This window comes from Bombus bifarius, unplaced genomic scaffold (genome assembly GCF_011952205.1).
Source record: "Bombus bifarius isolate JDL3187 unplaced genomic scaffold, Bbif_JDL3187 scf7180000009125, whole genome shotgun sequence".
NCBI lineage: Eukaryota > Metazoa > Arthropoda > Insecta > Hymenoptera > Apidae > Bombus > Bombus bifarius.
The window spans coordinates 3,328,646-3,350,371 of NW_022884914.1; the positions used below are offsets into that span (position 1 = coordinate 3,328,646).

The window sequence follows — 21,726 nt, forward strand, 5'->3', positions numbered from 1 at the left end:
CTTTCATGCTGCATATTTGTAATTATGTCGTTATCTTCCTAACGACGTATTGTAGAACGATTGCACTGTAAAATCCAATTTCTAAGCGAACTTTATGTTCACAATGAACTTGTATGCTTCCTTGAATTTCATTACTACAGTAGCGAATAATAACTAACTTCCGTTCATTTTCAAGCGTCCTTAAATTCCTACGACACGATGTTGACAAATATCTCTTTTATCTTTAAAGTAATCTTGAACTCTTGCAATATAATCTTCATGGACCAGCACAACTTTCAATATAACTTACATTTTTCACGACCTCGACGATCTTCTTTAAGCTTTAAATGACCTCGATCTTTTACCCGAAAATTTCGATGACCTGGATGACCTTCAACCGTTCTCATTCCTTTTCGGCGTGACCCGGCCATCTTCTTTTAATCTTTGAATGACCTTGTCCTAAATTTGTCATGACCTCGATAATCTGCAAATGTCCTTGATTTCCTATGATAAGACCATAATCGATCTCATAACCGCAATCTTTAATCACACAACTCGTTATTGACCTCTCATCAATGATCAATCGATTTCCTCGTAAACTTTAAGTAACTTTGACTTCTCGTGACAAGACACCCATGGCCACTATATTTGCCGCATCAAACAATACTTGATGCATCTATACTATACGGGTAAATAGAGCTTCGTTTATCCGAACTCTATTTATAGGGAAGGTACTTCATAATAATTGGTACCACGGTAATTTTGCCGATTACGTCCGTGATCGTGAATTCTTATTAGTTTTATTCTATAGTAAAAAATTCAATCAAACGAACTCTTTCAATGAATCAAACTCAGATAGATACATAAGATTGAATAAAATTTCGATCAGATCTCTTAAACAATTTTATTGGAAATCACCGTTCAATCAAATTTTCGATAATTATTTTCGTAGCCCGAATTTTACATCGTACAACGCGAGGAAGATTTTCCATTAAACATAACAACTCATCGTAACGCCATATAAAATTGAGTAAAATTTTTAATCAAACTACCTACACACATTACCTCTAAATTACGGTAATTACCTCTATAAATTGAATTATACTGGTTATTATATGTCGATTATACGAGTGAAACGCGCGAAAGATATTTCGTTAAGCGCAATGACACGATCCAAGCTCAGCTAAAATTGAATAAAACTGAATAAAATTTTCCTACGTACTTTTCCTCTAAATCACGCTAAATTACACAAACTATAAACCGAATAGATTATACACGATGAAACGTGCGGAAGGTTCCTCCGTTAAGTGGCGAGCTTGGCTACGAACCAAAGGAAAACACGATTGGTATCGGTTACCTGGTTTTTTATCTTTCGCATATTTCGAGCGTAGACAAGAAAACCACCGACAGGAAACAAAGATAAGCGTGTGACAGAATTTATCGTAACTGTAAAAACAGGAAGTATCCTTTGCTAAAGAGCGATATATTCTCCGTTGGAAAATCCTGAAACGCCTTTATCACGATGATTCACAGCGCGACATGCAATGTAGTAAAATCGAAATAATCATTGTTCGATTTTGATCTTATTATCCGATGATATTATAAGTCTATAAACAAGTAATATAAATGTAAAGAATAATTTCCTCAAAAATCGATAGAGGATTACTAAAAATCGTTTATACATGAAAATCTCATCACTTGAAAATTAGCTCGCTCATCCATTATACATTCTTGTTTGTCAAATCTTGTTAAACAGTGTTACACATTGAATATAGAGAATCTGAACGAAGATATGTATAAATTTAATTTCCAATTTAAAAATTTCGTTCTTTCTTTAAAGTACAATAAAAAAAAAGCGTTTCAAATTATCCTGTAATTTTGTTTGTTTTATGTCAAGAAGGTATTGTATTACATTGTTGTGTAATTTTTTCCTGCTACAAACTATTATACTGAATATTGTTTATTTCTTTAGCGAAATCTATCCGTAATCGTAACTTGATCGAAGAGTGTATGTCTAATTACACTTATTCCAAGAAAATCTTAAAGGTTATACAAAAACTCTGTTCTTCGCTAAATTTTACCACAGTATCTGACGAAATGGAAGGGAGAGTAAATGATTTCTGCATGACACTTATGAAAATATGGCGAGATTGTTCCTGGCATCTGTACTATTTATTTAAAAGTAACCGTGTGTGTGGTTAGAGAAACAAATAAATAATAAAGATATTTAAACTGAGCCAGGCAACATGGAAAATACTAATAAAGATTTGAAAAACCGATTTTTACTCGCGTCGGATCTCCTAATATCAAGTTTCAGAGAAATTTCACATTTTATGCATTTTTTACCTTTAGCCTGAATTCTCATTCAAATGCTGCACTGTGGAACATGAGAACGTGCAAACTTGCGGACGTTGCCTACGAACGCGCGGACGTTGTCTGCGAACGTTTGGACGTTGCCTACGAACGCGCGGACGTTGCCTGCGAACGTTTGGACGTTGCCTGCGAACGTTTGGACGTTGCCTGCGAACGCGCGTACGTTGCCTACGAACGCGCGGACGTTGCCTACGAACGCGCGGTCGTTGCCTGCGAACGTTTGGACGTTGCCTGCGAACGTTTGGACGTTGCCTGCGAACGTGCGGACGTTGTCTAAGTACTTGGCCCGCGAATTTTGATTTTTGTCTTGAATCCTCATTCAAATGCCGCACTGTGCGGTCGCTCGAAACTCTGAGAAACTTTCAACTCGATTATTTTCGCGTTACTGTAGTCGGCTTATCGATACCGATGATTTATGCAAGGAATGGTCTTGCTGCCAATAGTCTTGAATTAATTATCGATGCAAGTTTCACAAGGAGAACTTTGACAAAGGTGCCCAAGGGTTCGATTCATTTCCATTCCTTTGCGAATACGATTATTGTAAGACAATAAAATGCTTTCACATGGAAATCAGGCGGATGCATATTTCTAACTGGAGACATTAAGCTTCTGTAAATATGAAAAATATATACATAAATGGACCGGGCTGATTATCGACAAAGTCCGAAGTAATGCAAATTATCATTATCTTTATCATTTCTCGTCCTGTCATTCTGTTTCCGTGGTGGCAACATAAAAATTGTTAATACAGTTGACTATTCGAACTTCTTACGACATATGTTGTTCGAATAGTCGAACAATCTCGTTTCTATGTCAAAGGAGATGATTTATTTTAAACTACTATATAAATATTAATATCAAAGAAAAATAAAAAACCCTCGAATAACAATGAGCCATTCTCAAAGTTTCCCGTAATTGACATTCTGATAAACCAATCGTTCCGCTAATCACTGTTCTAATATAAAAATTACAAATAAAATCGTGAAACTATATTATTCTAGTATCTATTATTTTTTCTCTTATTCCCATTAAATTTACATCCTTCCCCACAAAAAAATAAATTTTCTTTTTTGATACTTACAGCACATGACATTTCAATTTCTCGATCTGTTAAACCTTACACATTTTTGCCTTCCTTCTTTTACCTCTCTTTTATCTCTACACATCTATATCCCTCAGGTTCATCTCGCTCGCATATAGAATGAAAGAATATCTCTATACCATTACCAAACCCTTTCTCTTCACGTATCTTGGGTCACCCATATATTAGCACAAGTCGTGTCAAAAATAGACCAGCAGAAAACGAACAGTCGTTCCAATAAAACAAATCGAAGCTCGCCTTTCGTGGAAAGACATTCAGAGGCACTTGAAGGGGACGAGGTTCAAGGAATCGAATCATTTAGTTTCGCGGGCAGAGTATCAAGGATCCAGTTACTTGCACGATCACGGCCGTCTCTGTGTACTCACAATCCCACGGGCGAAATTGACCGTGAACTTTTCTGACCCAGTTGCTTACATAATTGATTCGTCTTCGTTAGCGCGACTCTCGTTCCGCCGCCGGAGTAATGCAACGAAATTACGTGACTGCCATAAACACGAGCCGTGATCCACGGCAAGTTACGCGAGACGATTTTAAAATTCACCCAAGCCCATTCGAGTTCAATCGGACAATCGTTCGAGATGCACTTCTTCGTCTGCTTGATCATTTAAAAGCGAACGACTCGGTCGAGAGAACGATTTACGTTCGGAAGGCGCATTTCCCAGGAGAGCAGCCAAGTGAACTTCTATTTTTTGACAATGACACTTTTCCTCTTTTCTCCTTCTTTTATTTCCTCTTCGCGACTTTCTTTATTTGAGTAGTTGGCGCGTGATCAGAATTTTCCTCGAAAGTGGGAGAAATTTAATCTTCTATATTGCCATGTGACTTTAAGTTATAAATACAGGTATATACTTGGACTATGTATACAGGATAATTCCTAAATTTTATTCTATTTGCCGTAGATCTGGATAATTCAATTTGTTGAACTTTTTACTAGCGTTATAGCGAAGTCAAACGACCTCTCCCGTTATAACGATTATTAGTTTCTAGATTACGGATTAAAGTGACAAATTGTATCAAATTACACGTAATCTCTACATAATCTTTCTCTCTCATAAATAAACAAAATTCCTGTTATAGATTGTTAATCTAATCTAATCTAATTAAATTTCATTTAATTATTCCATTATTCCATATTTTTCTAGGAATATAATAAAATATAAAGCCAGTAAGAAATAAGAAGTATTGTTAAATTACTTCAGAACGTCAATCTTAATCTATTCAAACTAAAATAGAAGAAAAAGAAAAACTGAATTAAAGAAAAGAACAACACGGAAATTATTGGAAGGTTCATCAGACCGCGTAACTACTCGAAATACTCGTTTCTCTTCCACAAGTGAAACGATACCGATTCTGTTCACCTCATTACATCGTAACATATTCAATAAAACGAAACGCATAATTTAAATTGTTCTCTGTTCTCTAATTGAAACGTTACCCCTTCCAATTCCCCTTAACGTCTCTCCAAAAAATTAACTACTATCAACGAAACCTATTTACTGTGTGTCTGTAGTTCACTGTAAAAAGAAAGAAAAAAAAAAAGAAAAATGAAAGTAGAAGGGAGACACGACGCAATTAATCCAGCAACGTATTCCTATTTATATTCAATTTCACCCTGTACAATACGAACACGATGTTTCGATAAACGTTTCGTCGCATCCGTGAACGGATACGTGTCGAACGAACACGAAGGTATTATTAAAAAGCCCTTCCTGTCCCATGTAACGCAACATGCATGATAATCAAACAGGCTTGTATCGACATTTTCCTACGTAGGTGGAACACATTGTGTACGTACGCGTATGTCAGCGGAAAGATAGTGGTTCTCAAATGTACAAGACACTCGAGAACTTTGAAAACTATTTTGCATGGAAACACAACGAGCGAAGAAATTCATTCGGTGAAATTTCTTGAGTATAATTTATCGATGTTAGACTCGTATTCTTTTCGCTATAGTATGTCGATGTAATATGTAAAGTATATGGAAACAAGTAATAGTCTATTTAACCGTTACTGATTAATTAGATATTATTATAACGTTATTACATAATTACATACAGATATACGTAATTGTACAATTGATCTTCGATAAGAATTTTGGCTGATGTGATGGAATTATCGAGAAATTAATATCTTGATAATTTAAGCCCGACAAAGTAAAATTTTTAGTTCTTCTTTCGTGTTTAAAAAGTCTTGATATTTTGATCAATTCATCGATGCTTTCGAAATGATAGGAGAAAAAAATAATGAATAAAGAGATTATTCTCTTGAAATCTGAAATTACACAGAGATAAGGAATAGACGGATGAAATTATTAAAAATTGCAATTATTAAATTATTAAAAAACAAATTATTAAAAAATACAATTGAAAATTGTAATATAGACTTTGTAATTGTTGGATGATTTGAATTGATCAAGTAAATTAAAGAAAATGGCTGATTCTTTTCCTCCAAATTGTATAATGTGGAGGTAGAATGATAAAGTTAAGTTATGTCACTATAGTTTCAACTCAAGTTAACTCACCCTCCCTGTCTCTTGGTAGAGAGATGCACGTTCTTGGGAGCGCCTACTCACCTGAAACAAAGAGAATAAAACCATTAATCGATTGATCAATTGCTCCATTGTGAATTAAATAATTTCGTAACAGTACGATCATTAGCTGCATGTAAATATAACTTTTGTGTAATGTTAGAAGCATTCGTGAGAAATAAAACATAGTACAGTAAAAAGAGTGATATAACAAGAAAGAAAAAAAAAACGAATTTCAGCTACGTAATAAAAGAGCGAAAAGTTACGAAGTACATTTGTCACGTGGAATGAAATTTATTACCGAGTGACATTCTACGCAGTCAAACAAACTTTCTACATCAAAAAATGACAAATTTATGGAGTAAACGTTTACGTTGCAAATTCACAACTTCATTCATACTTGTTATTTAACACACGAGTAAGTAAATAGAATTGAAATTCCTACGTTACTTAGAAATACGTATCTTTCACTGTTATGCAAACGAATTCTCATGATATTTATTTACTTTCATTCAATTTTCCTAATTTTCATTCGGTTTTTATTTCGAAAATTCTGTTTCATCGACCACTCTAACAAGTCTAAATCATCAGGAAATCAGTTGAGATCATAAATTGAGTTTTATAACTTTCCGAAAACATCGATTTGTTCAATAAAATTTCAATTTACTTTACATATACCATATTACTGTATCGTTTAACAAACAGTAAGGAACTCGGTTTACAATTATTTTCCTTGCATTTTCGCTTAATCCTCTACACACGCGTTGATCCGCCCACGTGCACAACCTCATTTTATTCTTATTTTACTAATAAATATCTACCATCTATGTATCTATCTAACTATTAATTACTAACTTTGTCGTTAACAAAACACCTGACCTAAGACCTAAGACGAGGTTCAGTTGATAACAAAGAAAACAAAGTATCTTTGGTTCCATTTTATAGGCTGTAGCATATGGATGCTACACATGGGTTGGTTACTGGTTTTGATGGCCACGAAACTTTTCCACGGCTGTTTTATTGGCTACGTTCCAGTCGGATAATTTTCATAGAGAAGACCACGGTGCAACGACTGACAAATTGCATCGACGTGTCACTGCACTCCACACCGTGCACGCTTGATAAAGTTCATTGGGTCTTTGTCGTTTCCCGCGCGCTCTTTGAGCCTCTGCCACCGAAGAATAATGGATGTCTCGATAAAACCTTCGCCACGAAACAAATTGACGGAGAATACGAGCGGAACCGACTCCGACAGGCCTCATCTTCTTTAACTCTCTTGCCTTGCGATTTGTTTTATGACCGAGCTCAATCAATTTCAACCATATGCTTTCAAAACATTCTGACTGATATGAAAATCATCCTACCATACTATATTTGACTTTCATCCTATTTAAACCAATTTCATGAGCTCGAACGAAGTTTGCAATTAATAACAGAAATATCGTGTACATATACAGAATGAATATACAGAATATGAACAGTTTTTTTTTTTTCAAGATCAGAGGTACGAATCGCGAATTTTCCAAATGATATTGATCGTACAGCAGATAATATTTCACCGTGTAATTTGCTTTTTCATTTTAATTCTATGCTTAATATAGAGCATAAATCATAATGTCAATCAATAAATAAATAAAATCAATATTCTAATAAAAAGTATGCATATACAGATATTTCTTTCGAAGAATTTTCAAAGTACAGAACTATGTTCTAAGAGTATAGAATCGAATGTGTATATATGTCCATCGTTAAAAACAAGCTTCGTCCAAGTATAGATTCGTGAATAATCAACGTAACAAAGAATGTACTTCTCACTAACAATGAACGATTTTAAGATGCTGAAATTACTCGTAACGAACGGTTTCGACCAAAAGGTCACGTAAGCGATAACTTTCCTGAATAATTGGCTTGTGCAATGAAACATCAGAAACACATACGTATCGGAGTTTGATCGATCAGGCATTACGGAAAAATATCTCCTTCCTCGTTTACGAAAGCCACACGCACGCCGAACGCGAATATTATATTAGCTCGAAGCGAAAGCTTAACGAGCGTCTCATGATCTTTTTTACCGATCACCGCTCGTTTGTTTGTAAATTGACAGCCGATTAACGATAGATTCTCGCCAAGTAAACGCAGATTCTCGCAAGTCATCTCGACAATCGGCCGATTAAAACGCCTCAGCCATGGTTCATCGCGATCGCGAGATTTTCCTTCTTCCTTTATCGCTCGCGAAGTCTGTAGTCATTTTATAGCTTTTAAAAATGAATGAGAATTTTTCACTCGTGATGGCTCGACCGTGGCGCGACTGGTGAAAGGGGCTGGTTTCGTATAATGATCTTGTTCGAGCGAGGATTAAATAAACGTCGTCCCAGTAGGCGATTGAATCGGAAAACCAACGTCTCATTCGATTGGTGAAAACTGTTATCGTGAATGCTACGAGCTTGGCGAACTGGATAATTAACGACGATTGGATTATTAGCGCTTTCACAGCTGACGTACGACTACGTACACAGGCTTAGGAAAGTATTCGAATGCTTGTACACACCTTTTACGAGTACACCGTGCATGTTATAGGAAATGTTCTGAAATTTTATTACCACTGTCATGAGACGAGACTACGTTACATAGCAACACGTTATGGTTGCAGTTGACGTAGTATTTTGCCGTTCATAAGTCATTAACATTCCAATACGTCATTGGCTAGTCATCGTCCAATATAGTGTATCTTAACATACATTTTACTATATTTTTTTCGCATATAATTGACGTAACGATGTATTAGATTCTGGTTAATACACGTTTTTTTTTTTCATAGACCATCAGGATAGTAATATATTAATTATTGTATTAATTATTGCACGTAGTCTATAAACCACTGATGTAACAATATGCTGTTTTCTAAACCTGTAACACACCTGGGATCTCCTGCACAATTGAACTAATATTATTAGCGACGTTTTATAAATCGTTAATTACAAAGTATCAGTGAGAAGGAATGAAATTCTGCAAACAAAATTTACCCCGTGTAACATAGAAATTGCAAAATTGTACGAGAGAAATCTCAAACCTGCAACTTGTTACTCATCGATTATCAATATCGCCAATCGGTAAATTATTAAGCAAAAGAGTTCTAGTAATTATATATACCATCATCAAATCGACATCGAAGTAGCTGAAACTACGCAATTCCATATTTCCTATCCGCTCTGAATTTTCCATAAACAGTAACTCCCCTACTGAGAGAAAGAAAAATCATACAACAACGTATTCTTCTTTATGGTAAAACTTCTCGAGCAGTAAAACGTCGATCTACGCCATAAATCAGGCGAATGATTAACAGCAATTAGTAGCAATCTTCGATTATTCGTAAACATTTTCTAACACTGCTTTTACCACACATCTGCGCGCTTTTATGTGTGAACAATTTCTTGACCCTGATAAATCGTTTACAAAACGATTATCGTTTGCAAAATGAAACAGGGCAAGGAGAGGGTTTGAATGGTGGTGCGATGCGATAAACGAGATAAGAGAAACGCGTGCCCTTCGCGGTGCTAACTTCGTCGACAATAATGCCATTCTTTCATGGAAACGTCGGAAAGGTCGTGGCGTATTGCGGGTGAGCCATTATCGGTCGCCTCCTCTTGCGCGGCTAATTATCGATAACGTCGGCCTGTCAACGATCTTTTTAATAAAATTCGAATCTCCTTTGCGTCGTTTCTTCTTGCTGCTTTATTAGGGTTCGCGATAACGCCGCCACGAAAGTCGAGAGAAACATGTTCAACTCGATATCTCTTGGTAAGGTATCCTTGAAACTTTTCTGCAGCTACTAAGACAGTTCGTCGTATCGAGGAGATAACGCTTTCACTGGTTTTTGGAAAGCGAATTAATTAATAAAACGCTCGAAGAATAAGACAGGTTGTATGAATGGTGTTTCATTTTGTTATATGACAGGTAAAATTGTAGCATGATAATATCGTGCGGTGAAAAAAATTGGAAGATAGTTTTTACTTGAATAAATAGTAGGTAATAATGGGTTTCAAATACTTTAGCTACATATTGATTTAACTGTTTTCTCTACGATCTGCTGGTGACAGTGTTATTTACGATGCATAGGAGTCAAACATTCCTTTTAACTAAATATATACAGAATATTTGCACGAACGTTTGATTAGAAAGTTGAAGTATACTAGCAGGTACAATCGAAACAATCTCTCAAACTGGACAAAATGAACTTCGTTAAATATTCATAGCTAATTTATTTCATACAATTACCAATTCTTCTATAACCGAATTTCTATTGTCTTTTTCGACGATCGGTGAATCTACTCTAAATACTAACCGTTGCATAAAATTCAAGTATTAACAAGCTCTTTTGTAATTATCAGCCATGCCATTTTATTCTACGATGCGTGCAATGCGAATAAATCAACTACGAATGCATTTGATAGGTTACAGAAGTATTCGCAGCTTCTCGAATAAAAATTTTACACAATTAATAATCATCGATTATGTTTGATAATCGGAATAATTTACGAAGAGCACTAACAGTATAACAAATAACAAGAATCGTTATTCTATCAGATGAAATTAATTTATCTGAAAAGAACCGTATCAGCGCTAATATAGCGATTACGACAGCAATAGTTTCAAGAGGTGCGAATATTTCAATCAAAAAATCAGAGCAAGTATAATAAATCACGAAACAATCGCGTTGATCCGACACACTGTGCCAACAACTCACAACTTGAACGCTAAAGTGTAGCCTACAGTTTCATCTGCAGTTGAAGCCTCACCGTGGAAAACTTGACGGTTAGGAAGTCGTAGTATTTCACCAGGAACTTCATTATGCGTCCGGTGCGGATTGGCTTCGGTCATACAACGTGCGTTTCCTACTTGTTTGTTGTGTCGGGGATGGCTTTCGTGGTAAACAACTAATTACGTACTATTCTCCTCATCGATCTTTACCGAACGAAGATTCGTTTAAACATATCGAATGATTTATTCATTTCGTTTTGTAGAATGGTATCAGTACCAATAATCAAATATATTATTTTCTTGTCTCGATTAAAAGATTCAACTAGATCGTAAATACGACGATCAAATAAAATAAATAAATAAAATAAATGATCAGAATATGAAATTGAATCTGAAAAAGAGAGCATGAATATGAAATTTTCCCATCATAAAGTAAAAATAATTCGATAAACACTTTAGTAGATCAGCTTACTATTTTTCTCCATTTTTATGCTTTTTGACCCAAAATCATGCTAACGATTACCAGGACTCTCTTGCACGAATTAAGCACATTAATAACTCTATTAATGAAATTTTACAAGACATTAATAACGATCGATTCTCTTACGGCGTATGACAGTAACAAGTTTTGTTAATAAAACAGTTGAAACTTTATACGTAAATCTGATCAATTGTAATTCAAAGTAATTGTAATTCTTATTCAAAGGAAGCTATCCAGTCAATGCTAAAATATAAATAAACTTTCTTATTTCACACAAGTACAACAAATTCGACATAAAATTCCAAAATTGTACAATCAAAGTCTATGACCTACAAACTCGTGGCATATCACTTTACCAATATTATTAATTATACAGTAAACTATTGTGCAAGAGAGCCCAGACAGTCTTTCGAAATGCAACTCGTATCAATCGAGAGCCGTATACGAATATCCGAGCGAAAAGCGTGAACAGTTTTCCCGGTATGTTCCGAGTGTCATCGATGCTGAACGAGCATTGAACGTGTACAATGAGCCGATATATCACCTACGTGCGTAAACAGATCTTGATTCGTCGAAGAAGCGAGAGAAATCGGGAGAAACGTTCGTTCGCCAAACCTGTTATCGTTCGACTGTTCAACATTGGTCGCTCGTACAGGTACACACCGCGTAATTCGCCGAATTATCGATAATCGTTCAACGAACAAACTCTGTATGCGGTGAACTCGCTTTTGTTTACAGCATCGTTTTCGATTACAGATTCTCATAGTGATATCACGTGGCGATCTCGCTTTTCTCTTGAATTGAAACGTACTTACGTGTTGAATCGCCCATTCTTTTACCGTTTAATAGGAACTGGAAGAATTTCTTCATGGTATTGCGAGATTTTTATTTGTCCGAGCGGCGGATTAACAGTCTAGCAGCTTGTTGTGAAAAGATGCTTAAATTTGCGGTAGTGATCATCTTTTAGTAGAATTATCGTTTTGATTTTCTTCGTTAAAGCGATTGGATATAGAAATTAATAATCGTAGTAACGAGCGTAATACCGTTGCCAACAAAGTATCAGAAATTCTAGGCACTTCTCAGTTTATAGTTTCCTCGGAAAACTGTAAGATGGAGTTACAAAGTAGTATAGCATCGGAATCTCGAAACATCAAATCTTACATTGACACTGTGATTTTAACAAAAACGCTGAAACAAGAATATTGAAAAGTACTTGAGATATCGGTAGAAGACTGAAATAAAAGCAGATAATCTTCCACTTTTTGCAATTTTGCACGTATTAGCTATTATTTCTGATAACGCGTGACTAACTAAAGAAAACTAATTTACGAATACTTTATCGTATAAGAAGAGAACACAGTCTACCTAACGCATTTTCATTTCCGCATTTCATTAACGCATTTTCAATAGGAAATTACCAAAAGATCTTACTAATTCTCAAGATGGAAGAATTAAAATCTACCTTTCGACATTTTCCTAAGATCGAACAACGATTACGAGAAACCGAAGGCGAGAATTTTACAAGAAATTAATCTCCGTTTCTTTCGCAGCTACAGTGTCAAATGTAACAAGCTGACAACATAAATCCGGTGCTCCGTAAAACGGTGAAAACAATACTCTCTAACGACGGTTCCGCGAAATCTAAATCAAATGACGTCAAATCGTTAAAATAAATTCCCAAGTTATTCACTTCGAAGGGCGACCGAGAGTCTTTCGATCCACACGGAGCATGAACGCTGATTTACGAGTGGAAAACATGCGGGTTGGTTGGACAAAATCTCGCATTAATCTGCCGGGCAAATAATTAAAACGAACAGCCGATTAATCATCCGCGGCCCCGTGACGCAGTGGCCGATTACAGTCGAGCGTGGCGAGCCTCGTTCACGCTTGTAAAACCAAAACGAACTGTAATTTACATTCATTGAATCAGAGATAATCGTTTCTCCCGTTTTCTCGGGCGTCGCACGTGCAGATACAAAGATCACTGTACTGCTCGACCAATTGCGCTGCTGCAGGCCGCGCACAACGCTTATCATTCAACGGGAAAATCATGTCTTCTGTTCATTTTATTACCGATTTTTTCCTTACATTCCTCGCTCGGTTACGAAATTGCACGTTTATCGCGGGAATTACGTAGTTTTGTTTTGCGATTAGTCGCGTCGACGTTGCAGTTTCATTTTAAATGGCAGAGCGTTCTAAATTCTAGCGTTTCAGTGTTACGAGTATCGGTTTAAGTGGATGTGTGTAATTGTTGTTTATATCGTTGGAAATTTGAAGTTGCGATTGGTTTATAGTGGCTGCGAAAAACATTCGCAGATCGTTGAATTTATCGCAGTATATTTACACACTGATTAATTAAACCGAAATAAATATTAAATTTCGTATTACTTAGTAGAAAATTTTCATACTATGGAAATTAAGCGTAAGATCTGATTAAAAGATACTTCGTTAGAAAATAGGTACCTTTTGTAGCCACTAGAATATGGAAGGTTAATGCTGTTTCAATGGTAACTTGAACTTCTGTTATAGAAGTACCAATATATTAGGTTGTCCGAAAAGTTTCTTTCGTTTTATAAGAATGATAATAAACGAACAACAATTTCTGTTTTATATTACTTTATTGAATTAGGTATGATCCATTTCGTTATATGTCTCGTGCATAATTCAGTAAATTAATATAAAACAAAAAACATTGCGCGTCTATTATTTCCTTATAAAACGAAAGAAACCTTTCGGACAAACTAATATTACGGTCATTGTACAGAATGAACTAAACGAGGAAAAATGTTTTTGTCTAATATTTGTCAATCGAGAACGAATGTAAATATAATCTTAGCTAAGAGCTTCTTTACTTCTACTTCGTAAATTGAACTTTACGAGTGTCGTTATTATTTCAAAGTACCAACGTTTATTTATAACTTCGCTATGTCTCACTGATATAAGTAAAGTAGAAGTGGGTGTACAGCTACTAAAAAGTAAATTTAAAATCGTCTTGTATAAACGTTTCTTAAGAAGTGAGAAATTTAACAATAAATTTCCCTCGAAAATTGAATAACCATTACAACTTCTCTTCGTATTTTCAATAATTCAAGAGTTTCTAACCGATTCTCAACCATTACCAGAAAAAAAATTAAGAATCGCAGATCTTTTTATCGACGAACATCTTAATTACGTCAATTACAACAGTTTTTGCTCCTATTTTCTCGTTTCCGCTGTAGAATTTCTCAATCATGCCTCGCAGGCAAGTCACTTTCAGGCAAACAGTTTAACGTCGTTCATCCAAATGCGTACGCGATTATAGCGAAAGCGTCGGCCAACGGTTTTTCCTGGCGGATTTTCGCACGGTCTATTCTCATACAGGCGGCATAATAGCGTCACGCACCAATAATCGACGAATCATTCTTTACTCGATACCAGACTCGGGAATTACACACCTGGTGAATCGTATATAGCGAGACCATGCTCGATCGTGCTACTTCAACCGCAATTCTTCTATCACAGTTTGATCGAAGTGTGTCTCGGATAGGAAAAAATTGATTGACTTTTGACTCTTGACCGATATCGAAACATGGAACGTATTTCCTTTTCCCTTTGAATTCGCGAGAAAGAAATTTTGTTTCTGGTTGATGGTTGCATTTGCAAAATTTGTTAATAGAACAGCCATTTTTAGATGGAAAAAGAGAGATTCAAAGTTCTAGAAAGATAATGATATTCGTTGTTTTTGTGTACAGATTTGTGTATTCTCGAATAGTCATTTATAGATTTACAACGTTTATTTGTATTGTATCGTGTATTGGAAAATAAAAAAAATCACCTATAGATTTGTCTGTACATTACAAAGAAGTCTTCGATAAAGAAACACAAGATTAGCACACGATAGAAAATTCCAAGATTCACATTCTTTACAACGAAAATTTTAACAGAAGCACAATTTCCAAGGAAAAGAACAATCACTGCTAGATAATAGATTCACATACCAAGAACGACATACGATACCGAGATCAGAGAAACATAAATTTTTGAAACCGAAGTTATTCTTTATTTAAAATTCCATCTTTCACAAGTGGGAAAATTTCTCATACGAGAAACATCACAGTTTCCAAACTACAACATTGCTGGCAATTCACAGATTCACCATGAAGAAATCTTCACCGAAACGAAGTCTCGTTGTTTTAAAGAGAAAATAAACGATTCTCGATCGATAAAATCGCGCATGAATTGCAAAATATACGAAAAATAGATTAGAACAGCTGATCGACTGCGGGGCATTGAATGATTACGTAATAAGCGTGGTTTCGTGCGCGATGACTCGGTTCCGCCGACGAGGAACCGTACGAATATCTGCACACATTCGAGTGCGTACGGTACAACGACGCACGCTTACGCAATCCGCCGTGTCTTGTGGGGGCCGCGTGTTTATTTGCAGCTCGTCGACCTGTTAAGTGTTCCTTTCATCAACCCGCGAAAGTAAACTCCTCTCGTCGTGAAAATCGTAATATCAAAGTGTTCTCGATAAACTCGATAAACGAAGGAACAACAACAATAAATCTAATCGAACATGATAAATTATCTTGAACAAACTGACGTTGGACAGGTATCTGTCATTAGTCGTTAAATGGTCTAAAAAACGTGCCAAACAATGGTTTGAAAATTGTTACTTGAATGTAACCAAGGTAACGATAAAAACGATTACTCCAATGTGACGATTTTTTAAAAATTAACCACGGTGAACCTTAGCGTCATTGAAAAATGTTTCTTAAAATATACATGACCATAGAAAACAAAATATTACAAGATAGAAACTATTGAGAGTGTAATACAGGGTGGTTGGTAACTGGTGGTACAAGCGGAAAGGGGGTGATTCTACGCGAAAAAAGAAGTCGAAAATATAGAATAACAATTTTTCGTTTGAGGCTTTGTTTTCGAGAAAATCGACTTTGAATTTTCGCTCGGTACGCGTGCACTTTATCACGTCTTGTTATAACGGATCTCACTATAGATCGTTGTCTCGATGGAAAAATTAAAAAAAAAAAAATTTTTTTTTTAATTTTTATTCTATATTTTTGACTTCTTTTTTCGCGTAGAATCACCCCCTTTCCGCTTGTACCACCAGTTACCAACCACCCTGTACATGTATTTTATAATTTATACCGCTTTTACCAATTACTATCGAGACAAGTATTTCCTCAAGCATTTTGCATTTCTTCCATATGTAAAATTCATAGGATAAGACCACCGTGAAGCTTCGCCCCAAGACTGGCATAAAACGCGAGGACAGAAAACAGAGAGAGGAAAGTAAAGGCGCGCGTTTCGTCGTGACCCAATCTTGTCTCATTTAGACTGAGTGGAGTGGACTCATCCAATTTGGACTACTCAGCGAACCTGAATTTCGCTACGAACGTCGAAACTCTGACGGCAAGCGATGCTCCTCTCGTCTACACGTATCGTGACACAAATCCTTCTTAAGAAAATCATCATTCAATTTGCTTAAATCCTAACACACACACACACACACACTTATATATACACACGTGCTTACTTTTGCTTACTTTTTTTTATAAAAGCATGTTAACTTTTGTTAACAATATAATCTCGTCTTCGCCTTATCCGGTAGATACAATTTGCATGCTAATTATTTGGAACAATGGCTCGCTTATGATCGAGGATTAATTCTGGAAGAAAGTTCCCGGCGTAATAAAATTCTACTATTAAAAAGGCAGAATCGAGGGAGTCGGACGAGCGAGCGCGATAAAACGTGTTCGCGCGATTAATTAAGAGAAAAGTGAAGTACGAGAAGAAAGCGGCCGAGAAAAGAGAAAACGAGTGGTTAGATGTCATAGATGCCCGATTCTCCGTCGATCGATTGTTAACATAATGTTAGTTGCTATTCTGGAGAAGAATTTTAATTTGTTAATTGGAGAGGATAAATTAATATCTTCGCTACGGATTCAATTTTAATTATCTTAAATGTTATATGTTAACGAATAACTAATAATTAACAAATAATTTTCATTGTTATATGTTAACAAATTATTATAAAAGTATCTTCTCACGAGCTTCTGCTTTTTCGCTCGCGTCTTACATTTTTGCATATAAATTTGATTATATTTATATAATATCGAGAAAGATCAAGAGTTACAAGAGAATGAAAATTGGTCATTCTGATGGGCCAGGGTAGCGGATGTTCGAGACTGTGTCCTCAGGTTGCATAATGCAGTCGTAAAGGTATTTCAATGTAGGCCTGAGCAACGTGCCAAAAACGAAAATACCTCGAGGAACAGGGAACTGAATATCACGACGAATCTTTTCGACGACGCAACGGTTCAAAATCAGGAGCGTTTCGATCGCGGAACACATTGCACGGATACGTTTACCTCGTTGTTATTTTACTATTATTATATTAGACTTAAAATTTCTTTCGTAGCTCAGTTGCTATTATTACCTAAGATCTATCTTTAGATCTATCTTTTAGATTATTTCTTTATATAACAAGATAATATTGAATATTCCTGTCAAAGCACGTGAGTAGAAATTTAAAATATTCATAGTCGCGTATGTTTGGTATTCCTAATGAACCACGTAGATTCTACGGATCGTAGAGCAAGTAAACTTACATTTCCACTGTTCGAGGTGAAAATATATTCCTCACACGTACGTCAAACAAAGCTGCGTACCTCTTTTCATACTTATTTAAATCGATTATACGATTTGATTAAATCATCTGTCCTTGTTTGCTATTGATACCATACATTCGAATAATACTTCTAATTTAATTACTTCCGTACAAACAGATAGAGGTCAGTGAATATATAAGTTCGAATTATTTTAGCCCTTCCTAGAACCAATTCTCCTTTAGCCTACGAAAAGAACATTTTCTTTTATTAACTTTCAATAGTACGAACACATATTTTCGCACGATTTCGTAAAGAACGTACAATGCACTAAAAATTAAGACCAGTTTTACCGAGAACAAATATATTTCGTATTTAGTTAATTAATGAAATATTAAAACAAAATCGCCCATAAAAGAGAATATTTGCTTATTTTGTGTTACGTAAAAGTCGATGTCAAAGGATAAATACATGAATATCGTGATCGTTCAATATTCGAATATAAATATTTCATCGTAAACGAAAAGCGTCGATGTATCGAATAAATGACAATCCATTAACACAAGTTCACAACATTACGATCGTATATGGACGAATGATCTTTGCTAAAATATGGGGTCCGATGCAACGTTACGTGAGATTCTCACACGCAACAGAAGGTGCTTCCTCGTTACGGTGACAACGAGAGAGAATGTTCGAGGAAAAGGAAAGTTCGAGGGGTTAGATGCTTTAAAATAAATGGAACGAACTACACATAAAGGCTTTCACTGGTTTCTGGAAATGTTTCTTTGTTTTGTTTTCCTTTACGCTTTTAGTAAGGATAAATTAAATCTCAGGGTATTATCCTACCAGTAATCAAGTAGGAAGAAATGGTTGGCTGATGCGAGCAAGTTCCTGAAATGCGTATGTTAAGAATGTCTGAATGTAATTACTTTCTGATTACGTTTCTCACACATTACGTAAGAATGTTTGTTATCGTGCGTTACCGAGTAAGTATTGCCGTACAATGTTATATAGATTACGTTCATTTATAATAGATTTTTATCACTTAGTAGTTATACGATGGAATTTTAACGTGAAATATGACTTGAAGAAACAGCTGGTTGAAGAATAATTCAACGAAACTTTCTCATTTACGATAATAAAAAATACGTAAAAAAATATTTTATGAATCAACGTAATCGTTTACATCCAACTATTTTTATAACTCCCGTATGACTGAGAATCGTAATGGTATATCTTAGTTCACTGCTATTCTTTTCACAAGATATGAGGTGTGCTGCATTCACTATTATAAGAAATCCATCATGTTTTTCAAGTCGAACAACCTTCCATAGCAAAGAGTAACGTTGTAATTTAACGAAGTATGAAGCTGAAGGAACGATGTTTGCGATAAGCGAAGCTAATTCAAATTGTCAAAATCTTAACTTACATCATCACGATCAAAGAAACATCTTGTGCACGCCTCGATTAAACTACTCCATCATCGAAATATACCGAACCCGACCCTCGTTTACTTTCCCAACTCTCCAAAACTAATTAATCCATTACCTTGCAATGTGAACCTTAAACCAGTATCTCGATAATTAAGGGACACAGTGCACCCAAGAAACCTAATCTCCAAACCCCTATTAACCCATTTAGCCGCTATCAAAGCCGACGATCTCGATTGGTGAACGCAAAAAAAAAGACAATCCAAGCCCGTGTTCCCACGTCAGTCGATCGTGCAATTGGCCGAACGAAAAAGTCGGGCCGAGCCGAAAATTCCTTTGGTACGAAGGGGAAACGCGTATGCCACGAAGTGTAACGGCGTGGTCGGTCGATAAAAGTAGAATAAAGTGCATGCGCAGCCGCGTCTCGCCGCGACAGATTCGAAGCTTTCCGCCCCAGACACGATTTTACTATACCGTTCGTAAGCGTGTAATGGAATTAACCGCGAAACAGCCTCGGTTGGTATCTTGGAAGGCCTCCGGTTTGCATCCAGAGGCCGGTTTGACACGGATCTAATGGTTTTAACCGCGAAACCGTACGCACCGCGGGACACGTGTTACCGGCTACGAAATAACAAACGGTGGAACGCGATCGAATCCCATTGTACCGATCCCGAACTCACTTACGCAAGTGCTGCTCGATTACGTGTCCTTACGCCGGATCTGATAAACATCTCGCGATTGCGTACGCGAAATCGCTATGCGCTGCAGGGGGAGGAGAATGGACGAAAGGAATTGCATACGCGGCGTTTAAGTTACGTGGGATATCCGGCAAAGACGGTGTACGAAATATTAAGAGAAAATTTCCGATTTATAAAAATATTATAGCAACGCGTTTACTGATTCGAGTTGGTTAAAAGAAAACAAGGAGAATGATATATGGGACGAGCAGGTTACGTAGTTTATGTAGGTTGGAGAAAAAAGTATTCTAAATATTATGGTTATGGTCGCGTTAATAGTTGGCAGCGTTTTTCTCGTAAACGGTAAGTACGAGGGAAAAATAAAAAAGGAAAAATATGAGTGGATCAAAGTGAACTACATATTCAAGATAATATCTTTTTCGCGAGTGCAAAGAGGCACGTGCATTTTGCAGTGGCACCATTCTTTTTAATGACAACCTTTCTTTTCTTTTCGCACACGTCCAATCCTCTCGTTGTTCTACGCAAAAAGATATTAAGGTAATATCGTGGAAAATTGGTTAGTCCGAATTGGTTAACTCTAATTCTGTAGAATCTCGTACGAAGAACAAGGAAAGGCGCAATGTAGTACTCTTGTACCTATTTATGTTTTCTTTCCCTTGCATATGATAAATTCTACAAGATTAAACTTACAATATCTTTGAAATCAATCAGTTCTCGATCTTGTTGCCCTAATATGTACTTTTTTTGTAGAATGACGAGAGGATTCGTACGTGGCGGGCATATAATTAGAGAAATTTCGTTTTTGACGAGATTGCGAAAACTCATATTGATTGGTCAAGAGAGCAATGGTCACAAGTTATTTTTACCGATGAATCAAAATTTAATCGTTCCGATTCTGATGAAAGATCGTACGTTCGTCAGCAAATTGGAGAAGAATTTAATGATATTGCATAAAATTTACCATTAAAGGAAGTGGTGACTTCGTAATGGTTTGAGGAGAAATGACCATAAACGGACTTGGCCCAATTTGTCGCATTGATTGGATTATGAATCAACATTTATATCGATATTTTAAATAATTTCTTATTGCCTTAAGCAATGGGAATTGGATTTTTCAGGCTGTCAATGATCCTAAACACACTTTTCGGAAAGCGAAAACTTGTTTACAACAGCCATAACGTCAATGTTATGCAATGGCCAGCTCAATCGCTGGATCTAAATCCGATTAATGCATTGATGGAATGATGTGAAAAAAGAATTAAGGGAATAATCTATCGAATTTGAATATATTACATGACATTGTCGAAAAAGTATAAAAAAAGATCAACAAATCTGCGTGTAACATTAAGAGATTCTATTGCACTCAGATGTGGCAAAGTTATTAAAATTAAAGATGAACGAGTAAAACATTGAAAATTTGATGTAAAATATTAAAGTTTATTATTTTCAAGCATTATGTTATTAATAATATATGCAAAAACTGACGAAGAAACGTTTTCCCTATTTATACGGTCGCAAAAAACATTCACCGCTTCTGTATATTTGGATATACACACATATATAAGAAACTAAATATCAAAATGAATAAAAATTACACGTTACGTGATGCTTAACAAATGTAGTTTCACGTAGTATTCCATTAGAACAAATTCACATTAAAATCTCTACCATCACATTAACGTAAATCGAGAACTTCGCGTTACCCTATTTATATGCTCGCCACTGTACGCAATGAAAGGAAGGTTTCCATCTAAAAAATAATAG

The 21,726-nt window shown here is 35.9% G+C and overlaps 1 protein-coding gene across 2 annotated transcripts in view; it reads right to left on the reverse strand.

Annotated features, from left to right (window-relative positions):
• LOC117213646 (probable serine/threonine-protein kinase dyrk2) overlaps positions 1–21,726 on the reverse strand; it is a 267,253-nt gene that overhangs the window by 96,154 nt on the left and 149,373 nt on the right. Inside the window, exon 3 of one of the 2 annotated variants that reach the window (XM_033459169.1) lies at positions 5,976–6,026. The exons of the other annotated variant lie outside the window; for it this stretch is intronic. Coding sequence (XP_033315060.1) covers positions 5,976–6,026 — 51 coding nt within the window. The remainder of the gene's footprint in view (positions 1–5,975; positions 6,027–21,726) is intronic. 2 annotated transcript variants of the gene reach the window in all.